This window comes from Gekko japonicus, unplaced genomic scaffold (genome assembly GCF_001447785.1).
Source record: "Gekko japonicus isolate JY-2015 unplaced genomic scaffold, Gekko_japonicus_V1.1 scaffold1433, whole genome shotgun sequence".
Taxonomy (NCBI): Eukaryota; Metazoa; Chordata; class Lepidosauria; order Squamata; family Gekkonidae; genus Gekko; species Gekko japonicus.
Window position 1 is genome coordinate 718,258 of NW_015168090.1, and position 13,472 is coordinate 731,729.

Below are 13,472 nucleotides of genomic sequence, written 5' to 3' on the forward strand. Positions count from 1 at the left end.
GTTCTGCTGCTGCTGCTGCATCGCAGCTTGCTTTACCAGACTCTCTCAATCACACAGGAGAGACAGATAGAAGAGCTACCGTTCCCTGCACTGGCTGAGGCTCCTCCAGGGGAAGGGAGGGAACAAGCCAGAGTTTGCTTCCTGGCCAGGCTGCCTCAATTACACAGGAGACAAAGGCAAGCCTTTCTTTCCTTCCATTGGCTGAGGCTCCTCCCTTTCCTCCTACCTTGCTTTGCTCAGCTGCCTCAATCGCAGCTGCAGCTCTCCTGGCTGCAGCCATGGTGCCAGAAAAGAGGGAAAGGAAGTTTTTAAACATTTTAAAAAGAATTTTGTCAAAGAGGTTCTGAACTCCATCCTGGCATGTTCCCCCAGAAAAAAAGCCCCACGTGCCCTCATGATCCAGTCTTTCTCAGTAGGAAAGCCATGTGAACTATTCAGATGAGGAATAACAACAAACCAGTGAGGTGGATTAAACTGACAGTGTATGTCCAGACCAAGTTCATGCAGCACATTTCCTTGGTAGACTTGAGATTTTGAACCCAGACTTCCCAGATAGTAGTCTGATAGTGACCACTCTAAGCAGCATAAAAGTACAATGTACAGGATAGATGTCTGGTCCAGTTTAAAAAGAACTGAACAGGACTTGTCTAGAAAGAGGCAATGGTGCTGCTCAGAGTTAAGAGCTTGTGAGAATAGATGGCTGCTCTTAATTCTGTGCAAACAGTGAAATTTTTATGCTGTTTGTATACATTGTTGATACACAGCTGGATCAGAATGTTTCCTGCCAATATAAAGCCATTCCCCCCCCCCCATGGAAAGGGGCAAACTTTCATCATTTGCCCCCCTCTGCCTGCAGACTCCTGCACTGCCAGCCAGGGTTCCCCTATTCCCAAGGTGCAGTGTTTAAGGGAAGTCAATAAACTGCTAGGGAGACGCAGGAAGTTCTGTTCAGCTAGCAGAGCTGATAGTAGTATGGATGAAGGCCATAGTTTCCACGTTTTGCTGAATTTTTTAAAGCTTCAAGGTACCAAAAAATATCAATAGATGTCATGTTTAGGATCTCTGCTCAGATATATGCAAGAAATAGAAAGATTTGACAGTTTTTATTGTACCTTTGCATTTGAGGGGTGGTAGAATCATCTGCCACTTCACATGTTGACAAAGATGACTAAGATGCTTCAGAATGACAGCTCATCCATATGCAGCCAGTCTTTAGTTTGTTACTTACCATCTTGTGAATTAGGAGTGTCTAGCTAGCTGTACCATAATTGCAACAAAATACTGCTTCATACCCTGGTTCACTTTGGTGACATGGGTTGTAGTGGAAAGAATAACTTGTAATTATGAACGGGACCATTAAAGAGAACACACGTACTCAGAAAGGGCAGGATCTTCAATTGCTTTCAAGACGTACAATGCGATGTTAAATGAACCATAACAGTCAAACTCTGAGTAACTGGAATCAGGATTGACCACATCATAACTCCCCATTTCTTCAGCACAAGGTTTGAATGAAATAAACACAGCACTAACTTTATATAGGTTGTTCCACTACACTTATACTTCCCTCATACAGCCCAATTTACTCAAATTAGCAGTTGTAGGTGCTAATTAAACCAATTCTTGAATCTTCCTGCTAAGACTCTCTGGTGCAATACATCTAATGTGTTTTATGACAGGCATTGTATTTTGAATAGCTACTGTCACTATGCACGTCCACATAAATAAATGTAAACATGTTGTTACTTACATGACTGACAGTGTGCAGTTAAAAGAAACAGAATAAAATCATAGCTTTTATATTTCAATCAGTGGTTTATATTATGCATTTTCTCTCTTATTTTGACATTACTGCAAACCACTTTCTGTTTGAAGAATGAAATAAGCATTCTAAGCAAAATGATCTTTATAAATAAGCATTGCAGTCGCTGTTCACCTAATTTGTTTATTTCCAATTTTTCCCAATTTCAAATAAAAGCTAAATACAGATTTTTTTTAAACAGATAAGCACTAGTTTTACCCAAAGGGAATAGGCTTATACAGATTTACTTCAGTAAATTACTCAATCCTTAAGCAAAGCATTCTTTGCCAAAACTATGCAGTAGTCTTCCTTATGTTCATTGCACAATCTTTAACAAAATGTTGTCAAAACCAATTTTGACACTCCAAATAATATTTTACAATTAAATCCACAACTGCTTTCGAGTATTTTACTCCACCCCACCCCCACCCCAAGAACCTCAGAGGGTTTTCCGTAAGAAATGTTTTGGAAACCAGAATTTCCTACACAGTTCACCAGCAAGTTTACAAGTCAACTCTCAGGAAAAAAAATCCTCTGCCAACAGAGTTTCTGCAGCTGCTATTTTTAAATTTAGCTGCTTTAGGCTACTTCAGACTCCAGGTCTGTAAAAATGTATTCAACTCAACAGAACACTCTACATTTAGTTATAACAGCAAACTGGGGAAAGAGATCCAAAATGAGAATGCCAGTAAATGCAAACATGGCCAAGCAAAATAAAAGAGGCAGTTAATGCCTATACCAAATGAGATGCTTTTTTTCTTTGTAAGATTTCTCTCCCATGTTTAGCCTTCTACTGCAACAGCCATAGAACTATTATCAGAATGAATCTGACAGAGCTCTGAGACAATCATGTTAACAGCAAAGCTTATAAGGCCTTTGCACCATTATGTTCACTTCTCACCCTATGAATACTGATACTGGGGGACGTGGCCAGCACAAATGGGAACACCACCATAAATGATCACTTTGTGCTCTCAGATACATTCCTTTCAGTGTATAACAGTCCCTTCATTTCACATTTTGGTAGGATGCCCATGCAATGCAGAAATATGCAGAGCATTCTCTTTCACAAAGTCCATGCAGAAAACATCTAAAAAAAAATTTAAAGTTCTGAGATACAAATGATAAAAGAAAATAATCCAGGATGATCAAGTTCCACGATGGATAGTGTTCTGAACATGTGTCCATTTTCTTCTATTCCGAAATAACAAATGGCGAGAAAGGTGAAAACTGCATTCTGTGATCTTTCCCATTTTGCTGGCCAGTACCCTATTCTGGCATGTAAGGACGGAGGTGATCCTCTATGGTACCAACCGCCCAGTGGGTGAGCTGCTCCTGTGGCAGATACAGGCAGATGCTGCATAACTTGAAGATTGTAGCTTTGTTTTTTGGAGTCTGGAAAGAAATACATACATCTATTTCAGACCCAAGTTGCTTTATACAACACTGTCCACTCATCTTTTTAGAAGAAACATGCAACTAAAGGATGCTGCCAAAAATCACAGCAAAGATGTAACACTCCATAGTGTTGCCTGAATACAGAAATTTATCTTCTCAGCAAAGAGACTGTACCTACAGCCTTTTCTGAATGCATACATAAGTTCCAGGAGTGGCACCTCTGCAAACAACAAAGCTGGTGATACACACATGCAAATCCCTACTCTTCAATTCTATACCTATCAGGGATAAACCTGACCAAAATATTTCACTGCACTCTCAAAAACAGGGAAGGCAAAAGCAACCATGTTACTTAACACTATATTCTACAACATTGATTGTGCCTGTTACATAGTACGTATTGTGTCATAAAAAGAACCCGGATATCCCAGCCATTTCAGCGTTCTGCTATGGCAAATGGCTTTATTTGTACCTACTGCTATTTAAGTCTCACACAAACAATTCCTTTAATGGCATTTCATAAAAGTAAAACATAATATTGGAGACATAAAATTCAGTTTCTGAATAAAATAGGACTCCATAAAAATACCCTGCATTGGACACTTACTGTCAGCTTCAGCTGAACTGACTGCTGTGAAAGCAAGATAAAAGAAAATTAAGAGAACAATTATTCACTGGGATAAGCCTTCTTACCTGCAAGTGCTGTCTGTCAATGAAGAGAAACACTGACTGGTTAGGGTTGTTGATAACAATTCCAGTCTTGTCCTTTCGGCTCAGTACATGCAGAAACTGTTTTTCGTAGTCCCCATGATGAAATTCAAACCTGGCCTGTAGGAAGAATATTAGTTTTTAAAAAGGAGATATAAGTTTAAGCATCTTCCAGATTAACTATATTCACTTATAAAATAGATCAGCTCGAAATTATAGCTGTTGAAGAAATAAGAGTTTATGGGACATTATTGTGAACGCATCTCCCTTTCTCTCCAATTCTAACAGAATGGGATGGATCAAAAGAATCAAAGATAGAAGAAAAGTAGTCACAAATGTTCTGTGTGCTAGGGTCAAGTTTGTGAACCACTGTGATGGCAGAGTTTATGCTGCCATTTACACTTGGTCAGCAATCACAAATAATCTGCTCTTATGCAACATTCTATCATATGGAGTGAAATGGTCCTCCCACAAGCAGAATACACCTCCTGCATGCAGAAGGGCATCTCAGCATCCAAACCAGCAAGTCCATGCTTACTTTTTCTATTACGAAACCAATTCTAGCACACATTCAAAATGCTGCACTCCATACATACAAATTACTGATGCAAAGCAGCCTCAGACAACCACAGTTTGCCACATGGATTAAACCTTCTATATTGCAGAGCTGAATAAATTTTATCCTAACATCACCTTAACCTGAAATGTTTTTGCATGTCCATTCAGTGACAGCATCTTTATACTAGCATTTAAATAGAAAAGGGGGGGGGGGAGTCAGAATGGTTCAAGACTAACTTTATGACCAATATAAGAAAAGGTAGGATTTCATTATGTGTTAGTGTCTTATTCAGGATTGACTGTGGTAGATTGTCCTAAACATACATCATACCTGAACAGGCCTAAAGGGCTCATCATCAGATCCCTTCCACCTAGAAAAAAGAAGACAAACTATCTTCTCAATATCATTCCGAGGCCAAAGTATGAAGTCCATCTCCTGTGTACAGCCAATCACATCCTAAAAGGAAGGAAGAATTTCAGTTGCTGAAATAAAATCACTTTCCACAGTATGAAAACATATACTCACTGAATGCGGAGAAGCAGCAATAGCCGTATTTCAAACTGCACATATAGCGTTCATAAAAGCACAATAGCATATATTCTACACTTCCTCTCACAAACGCAGACTTGGCCAGACCTAAGGATACAACTCCTTATTAGTACTCCCTATTCTGCTCTTAATTTTAGAATAAAGTTCCATAACACAGCATACTTTTCTAACTTAGATTTCTACTACAGAAAACCGATCCCTACCCTATTTTTTTTACTTCATCATGGTAATACATTCTACATTTAAACATACACCCCACTAAAAAAAAAACCTCCCTCAAAATTTTATCCTCTTGGTGTTTTACATGCTCAGCTACAAAGACTATCAAGAAGTATGCTGTTTTATCACATTACATTCTCATGCTGTATTTTATAACAGTAAAAAAATTACTGTATGGACATTTGCCCTTATCAGAAATATTAAAATCAAATGTTTATGTTCATTAAGGTATTTTACCTAAGTAGCTAACCACACGTTATAAGCCAGGGCCCAACTTGTATCACTTTATTTTAGAAAACAGAATGAAAACAAATATTATTTTAAGAAGTCCTTTTCAACTTCTTTCAGTATTACAATACCCGCCCTTAATATTTTTTCAAGTTGATATACATCAGATGCCGGTGTCAGAAGATAAATTTAAAAAGATTAAGGACAATCATTTCCCCCTCTAGAGGCATGACCCAAAATACATTTTCAAAAATGGGTTATCTTTGCTATGCTACACTGCAAGCCCTTTATAACTCAGGTAAGTTCTCAGAGCAGTTTGCAATATACTGAAGGCCTTTTTTTTATGTAGAAGAACCCCAACTAGAACCAAGAATGAACACGGCCAAGAGAAAAACAAATGAATAGAACAACAAAAATTTATTTTACCCTGCGCATAGACTGATAGCGGGGTGCATGCAGCTGTACTACATCCTTTTGTAGAAGCTCTATGGAACTTTCCAAGGAATAGCTGGAATCCCGCACACCTTTCAGGATATTTTCTTCATAATTATTGGTCATGACTGGTATCACTTCAGACACTTCAAAGAGCGCTGACTTTTTCCTCTACCCAAAGAAAGCAAGTAAAGTAAGCACACTGTGTTTCATAAATTGCCAAACAATCTACAACTGCAACATTCAACATTTTGAACAATGTAAGGCGGAACATTACCCATTTCCCACACTAGAACTGGAGAACTTCCAGAACTGAATTAAGAAACAAATCAAGCCAAAGTTTCGTTCTTAAATCTTGTTGACTTCAATAGACAATGCTAAAACATGTGCCTAAGTATCACCCATTAAATCAACAAGGAAAAAAAAGTACTGCACTTTGGCTGGTATTTTTCTCTGAATCCCATTTGGAATATGCCTGGATACGTGCTCTACCACAGTACATTACATTAACTCTCACCCTCTCAAAGCAAAGTTTCTGTTATTGTTCAGAATTCATAAATATCAAAAAATAGAGTTTACAAAATGGTGTTATAAAGAGACTGCTACCAAACTAGGACTTGAGGTCAGTATTAAAAAGGTAAATAAAATCAATGCTTCAGCAGACTGAAGACTAATGAGAGCAAAGCCAAACTAATTTTTCTTATTTTTTTTGCTCCAGATCCCTAGAAAATGCTAATGAAGACAGCTAAATCACAACACAAAAATTGTATAGAATGAGAAATGAGGTTACCTTGTCTTTGAATACAAAGGCAATATACATCTTGAAATCAAACTGGTCAGCTAGAGATTCTTTTTTCTTTTTAAGCTGAGCACGAAGTCTGTTCAGAGCTTGTTTCTTCCGGGAGTTTGGGTCCCCCATTTTGTAATACAGATGGTAGGAAAGCCTTTGGAAACTGTCACTAAACTATGGGCCCTTTTTTCACAAGACTCAAGTACAACAGAAACAAGTCATTTTATTCCTGCTAATACCACTGAATCGATAAAACATGGGCGTAACCCAAAAAATACACCTCAGGCTAACTGTTTTATGAGACTGTCTTATTAGAGGGGTCATAAAACAAAATAAGTAGTCCGACCATGGTTGGACAAGGAGACCTTGCACAGTATTATCAAAAACCCAAACAAATTTGAAGAAACTGCGCTGATAATACACAGTTTAAACCACAGGAGTAAGTGGCCAAGGATGGGAAAAAAATCTTATCACAATTTGTGTGTATAACAAAAAACAATAACGGACACAGACCCAATCCATTTGGGCATGTGTGTGTTTTTTTGCCACAACAAAAATCCAAACAACAAAAACAAATCAAAGACAGTGTTCTACCCCACCCAGATTCATGACTCTGCTGATTATTCTCAAGATTTCTCTTTTTTTGCTATTGCTATACTGCCTGGCTTTTATTGTTAAGAATTATTACACTTGGTAGAAAGCAAAGGAGGGAATGCAGAAGAGGAGTGGATGTCCTGGGAGGTAATAAGTTTCCCTACCAACAACAAAATCATCAACCACAGACAACAGGGTGCTGGTTCGCAGAGAAGCAAGGAGTTTGGAAAACAGAGTCATTTCTAACTTCATCCTACTCATTATCAGGCACAAGGTCGCCCTGAGGCCGTCTCTGTTCGCGAGAAGAGGAATCATGATGGCCATTGATAAGGGGAGGGAAGCGAAGGGGCAGTCTCTGGCCTAAAGGCTCTGAACGCGAGGTGATCTCTGGATCTAGCGCTCCCCTAGCAAAGGAGAGAGGCCTACATCTCCCCCAACAGCCTGCCTGCTCGCTACGGTAGCTTTTCCACCGAAAAGGGGCGAAAATCCTCCTCCTCCTCCTCCCCCCGCCGTCCGGCCCCGGCCTCTCAAGGAGCGCGGTTCTAACTGGGGCTGGGCATGGCTGAGGCGGGTGGCTTCCGGGGAGGGGGGGGGTTGTTCTCCGCCTCGCTCAACCCACGGAAGAGGCGGGCCTGTGCTCAGCGCAGCGGGGGGGCCCCTCGGTCTACAGCCCGGGATTCACTATCTTGCCTTCATGGTGAAGGAAAAAAGTTGGGGCTTTTCTTTCCCGCCCCAATTGAACAACAACAGAAAAGGCAAAAGACACGCCAATAAATTTCGGTCGGGGGGAAAGTTGACAAGTTTGCAAAAGTTATTTTTTTTAAAGGGGGGGGGAAGCCTTCGGATTACAAAAAAAAAAAAGGAAATACGGTGAAACCGCCTTTCTCCCCCCCTCTTGAGCGGTCGTCTGGCTCCGGTGGAGTTGTTTTCACACACACAGAGACAGACAGACAGACACGGCCGCACCCTCCCCTTCAAGCCTTTCCCCCCACACACACACACCCACACACACTCACACAAAACGCGGCTTCCCGCCCCGTCCTTTCCGCTCAGGCGGCGAGAGAGCGAGCGAGAGCCACCCGGGCCCCGGAGGAGGAGGAGGAGGAGGAGACGGGCGCGGCGTGGAGAGACCGGCTCGCTACCCGCAGCCGGCGGGCGCGGGCGGAGCAGTGGAGGCGGCGGTGGCGGCGGCGCTGCTAGCAGCACAGGCAGGAGCCATGTCAAGAGAAGGCCACCAAGAAGCCGCCGAGCTCCCCCATCCCCGCTGCGCTGTCCACGAGGACCGGGCCGCCCGCTCTGCCGCTGCTCAGCCCCAGCAGCCTGGTCCCCATAGCCTAAGCTCGGCGCCCCGGAGCCGCCGGGGGTGGGCAAATGGTGGTGGCGGCGGCGGCGGCGGCGGGAGGAGGAAGAAGAGAAGAGGCGGCGGCGGCCGGGCCGGGCGGTCCCTGCGCTACCAGGCTCCTCACGCGAAGGGCAGGAGGCAAGAGAGCGAGCGGAGCCCCCCTCCCGTCCCCTCAGGCGAAGGGTGGCAGAGCCGACGAGTCTCTCGGGCCGGGCGACGCGGAAGGAGACGAAGCAGCACCCGCAGCGGAAAACCCCCTCAAAATGGCAGCCGACGCCTCGCCTGCTCGCCAGAGTCACACGCACGCACACTCACTCACTCTGAGGCTCCGCCCGTGACCCGCTGCGCAAGCGCGCTGGGGTCGACCGTACCATCTCTGTCCTAGAAGGGGTGGGGAAGAAAGACACGTCGAGTCCAGCGGCGCCTTTAAGATTAGCAAAGTTTCATTCAAGGTGTAAGCTTTCGTGTGCACGCACACTTCCTCAGATAGAATGAAACGGAAGTCACCTGGTCATATAGCTAGAAAGAGGGTGAGCAGCAAATGAGCATAAGCATAAAATAAAGGCTGTCTAGCAGATGCAAGGACCAAACTGAAAGAACAATCTTAGTTGATAATGGGCACCATTTGTTTGGGTTTAATTCTGGGGGGGAAACATAGAGAAGGATATAAATATATGATATCAAAAATTGAGATTTATATGCAAACGTACCCTTCTTAATTGGGGAATGCTGAGAGTAATTAACTGAGACCCTGTTGTTACCCTCCATCACTCTCTCGAGTATGGTTTGCTCCTTGCCACTGCCTAACAACTTTTATTATGCTTATGCTCATTTGCTGCTCACCCTCTGTCTATATGCACTAGTAACTTCTATTTCCGTGTATCTGAAGAAGTGTGCTTGCACACGAAAGCTTATACCTTGAGAATAAAGCTTTCCTGGTCTTAAAGGTGCCACTGGACTCGATTTTTGTTCTGCTGCTTCAGACCAACACGGCTACCCCACCTGAATCTAAAGGGCGTGGGGTGAGAGAGGAATAGACAAAGTAAAAGTGGGTAGATAATATTGAGGTAGCTTGATCTGGTTTGGAGCTCCTGCGTTAATTTATTACTGAACAAGCCACTGGGCAGGCTCCATCAAGACTCTTTTTTTCTTCTTTTTGTTCGGTGTTTTTTTGCTGCCGGAAAAGTGCGTCAGCAGGGACCGTCACCGCCGCCTTGCACCACGAAGTTATGCAAGTTAAGCTCCCCCCGTCGTCACTAACTGCTGGTTTCATATGTTTGTTTTTTAAAGCCATTGTAATGTATTTTGAAGGAGCTGCGGTGGCTCAAGTGGTTAAGACGCTGAACTGCAGGCTGTGTGGAAGGTCAGTAGTTCAGCAGTTGGAGACCCGGGTGCCGCATGATGGAGTGAGCTCCCATCTCTAGTTCCAGCTCCTGCCAACCTAGCAGTTCGAAAGCGAGAAATTGCAAGTAGATAAATAGGGGACCACTTCGGTGGGAAGGTAACAGCGTTCCGTGCGCCTTGGTGTTTAGTCAGGCCAGCCACATGACCACGGAAACGTCTCCGGACAGTGCTGGCTCTTCGGCTTGGAAACGGGGATGAGCACCGCAACCCTAGAGTCGGACTCGACTGGCTTTCGAGCAAGGAAACCTTTGCCTTTACTGATGTATTTTTGGTCACTGATTTGCATTGCTATTGCGTGAGTCACTCCGGAATTTACATCGTTTATATTGTGCCGAAAGGCGGGGCGAGTGCTTTCAATAAACACGGTGGGGACAAACTCTTGACAGAGAATTTGGTTTTTTAAATATCCCACTTCTATGTTAATAGAAATGGAAGGGAGGCAAAGATCGATCTTCGGCCTCTTTTTGAATGCGAGTTGGTTGTTAAAGGGCATTTGCGCTGACTGTATTATGGTCACGCGCTATTTGTCTTGAGATAAGCCGAAGCTATTGAATGTTCCCTCCTTCGCTCTTTTGTGTGCCGCCGGCTTCGAAATCTTTGTGGTGCAGCTTGCCTCGAAAGAATGACATGGGTCGCGTCTATTACCCTGCTCGCCAGTTTTCTTAAAGACAGGAAAGCACCGTCCCAACCAGTCCTACGGAGTCAGCAGAACAGAGGAGGCTGCGCTTTGTCCCCCCCCCCCCCCCCCCCCCCCGTGTTCTAAGCCTTGAGCTGCACAGAGCTCAGCCAAGACAGACCTCACAGACCCGTCCTCCGCGAAGATCTCTGCGCTGGAGAGTTTACCTGTTCGCGAAGCAACAACAGATCATGGGGGGTTTTCCACAATAAATTCCAGAGTTAGATGTGGTTTTGTTTGGTTTCCTGCAGACAACAATAATAATAGAAATTGGGACACCTTCATGTATCTCTTGATGTGGGCTCCCGCTTTCGAAAGCGTATGCCGGAATAATGTCGTCTTTCAAAGTGACAGGAGACCCTCTTTCAGTGTTTTGGTAGCCGCAGACTAGCAGCCGCTACCTCTCGGGAATCTAATAAACCACGGGAATATTATACATGGTCATGTGTGACTTGACCTAACCTATTTCCCCCATCTTCCTGACAAGTTCTGTGCTTTCCTGAGAACTGTCCAACGTGCTGCTGCTGTACCTGTTGAATTTCTATCCTGCAGCTGTTACAGCGAAAAAAAGTTTAGCAGCAGCAGGAACAAAAAAGCGGCAATGCTCTGTGCTTTGGACCGTCCGTCCCACCACTGCACGGGAAAATGTTCAAGCAGCTGAAGAAACAACCCCGGCCTTCTCCTCCCCCCACCCCCTTGCCGGTGTGGATCTCGGACCCTCCCATGATAACGCTCAAGTCTCCGCTTATCTCGCCCAGTTCCTCCCCATCCTTTTTCCTGGAAGAGAACAGACACAAAGGACTGCGCGCGCGCCTTTTTTCCTGAAACTACCGGAAGGACGCCGAGTTCTGCCCAGAGACAGGCTTGGATTCCTTAGCCCCGCCTTCTCCCCTTGACGAACGCCATCTCCGCCTCTGACGTCACCCCCCATTGCCTGACCTCCCTTAAGATCCCGGGAACAGGGTGAGCGCGCGCTGAGCATGTCGCGTGCGGCCTTGTTATGTAATTTCTACTGAAACCTGCAAGGAGGGCTGTCGTTCTCTCACTACCCGACTTTCGTAAGAACCAATAATAAAATGTGCAGTTGCCAGCTGAAAATGGTGCGCATGCATTTAAATCATCTCAGCAAAAGGCATTTAATGTAATTTATACACTCTCCTCGCCTAGGGTCGCCAGGTTTGGGTTGGAAAATACCTGGAGACTTCGGGGGTGGAGCCAGGAGAGGGCGGGGTTTGGGGAGGGGCCTCAGCATGGTACAAGGCCATGAAGTCCACCCTTCAAAGCAGCGGTTTTCTCCAGGGGAGCTGATCTCTGTCAGCTGGAGATCAGTTGTAATAGCAGGAGATCACCAGGCCCCACCTGGAGGCTGGCAACCCTATAATCTGCCCGCAGTGTTAAAGGTGATTTCCAAATTTAAAAATGACACAAAACAAACTAATAAAAAGCATAATATAAACAACAAATCTGTTAAAATTATGTTGTGAACAATACTTGATTTTGCTAATATTTCAGGCCTACAGCATATAAACATCCACTATAAGCACAACAGATTCCGCCCTCAGAATCAGTATAGGTTAAAGCGAATAAAACCGGTTGTACCTTAATGTTACATTGCCATCTAGTGGGAGAGATTACCAGCCAGTGGTTTGACTTCTTCATGTAAAAAACAAATTCAACTTTCCGAAGAGGCAGACAAATAACTTTCTCATTGTATCTGTTGATTTCAGAGTGGGGGGAGACAAAATAAGCATGGAATGCAGGATGATGTATTAACTGTATAACTTGTTCCTTCCCAAAACTTCAGTGTAGCTAATATATGTTCTTTCACTGTAGCTCTGATAAGGGTTTCCCATGAATTTTCAGTTTTCAAATCCTGTGAACTAACATCACAAGTCTGTGCATGGTGCATGCTTCCAGCATTAGCCACCCTGCCAGTTGATTTGTGCAACCTTTGCTTGCCCACAAGCACACACACACACATACTACTTTCCCCCAGTCCCGTAGCTAGAGGGGTTTTTTTGGGGAGGGGGCCTTGGGGGACCCAGTAGCCAGTTAAAACAAAGTTAATTAAATTAACTATGATTTAATTGGTGGAACTCCTTAGAACTCCTAAGGCAGCCCTATATCCCCCAGGCTCCAGGGCAAGGGAGGGTAATGCCCAGCGGCTGTAGTTTCGCTCCACCCCTGCTTGGCAAGGGCAGGCCTTCCCTGCAGAGTGTCTGGCTCCCCCTAAGGAGCCCCAGTTCCTCTTCCCATGGCACGGCACAAGGGGCAGCCTGGTGTCCATGGCTTGGGGGATCCATGGCTCAGGGAGGGGCCCATAAAAACCACTAGGGGGCCAGGCCCCGTGGGCCCCATGGTAGCTACGGGCCTGCCTCCCACTGTGATCGGGGAGAAGTCAGGTAGGTTTGTAAGGAAGACGGTGGTCTTTCATACTAGGAGCCAGCAAGTTTTGAGAAGACGGACAAAACTTTTCAAGAACGGAGGGGCCTTGCATATCTCTACACTGCTACAAAGTTTTGCCCAGAAGAACGTTTTACGCTTCCTACTGAGAAGAAATATCTGATGACCTAAAAAAATGAGCAGGAAAGAAGTTCAAGCTTGGAAGCTTCTCGGGGGGACTCCCACCTGTCCCTAATTCCTACGATTCCACTAACAGGTATATTTCTTCTCAAATTCTGGAAGAATAGCTATGCCAGTCTGTTGTCGCAAAAAGAGCAACAGAGAATCCGACAGGGAGTGAGGTGGCCGGGGGGGGGGAGCCATGCCTCG

General features: G+C 44.4%; 1 protein-coding gene across 1 annotated transcript; it reads right to left on the minus strand.

Annotated features, from left to right (window-relative positions):
- Positions 1 to 1,105: 1,105 nt before the first annotated feature.
- Positions 1,106 to 6,825, minus strand: LOC107113409 (chromosome unknown open reading frame, human C6orf62). Its single transcript, XM_015414734.1, has 5 exons — positions 6,685 to 6,825; positions 5,889 to 6,065; positions 4,797 to 4,922; positions 3,893 to 4,027; positions 1,106 to 3,196 (listed from the first exon to the last, which is right to left on the minus strand). Exons 1-5 carry the CDS (start codon positions 6,811 to 6,813, stop codon positions 3,071 to 3,073), a joined length of 693 nt encoding a protein of 230 aa, XP_015270220.1. The 5' UTR covers positions 6,814 to 6,825; the 3' UTR covers positions 1,106 to 3,070.
- Between the last annotated feature and the right edge of the window lie 6,647 nt (positions 6,826 to 13,472).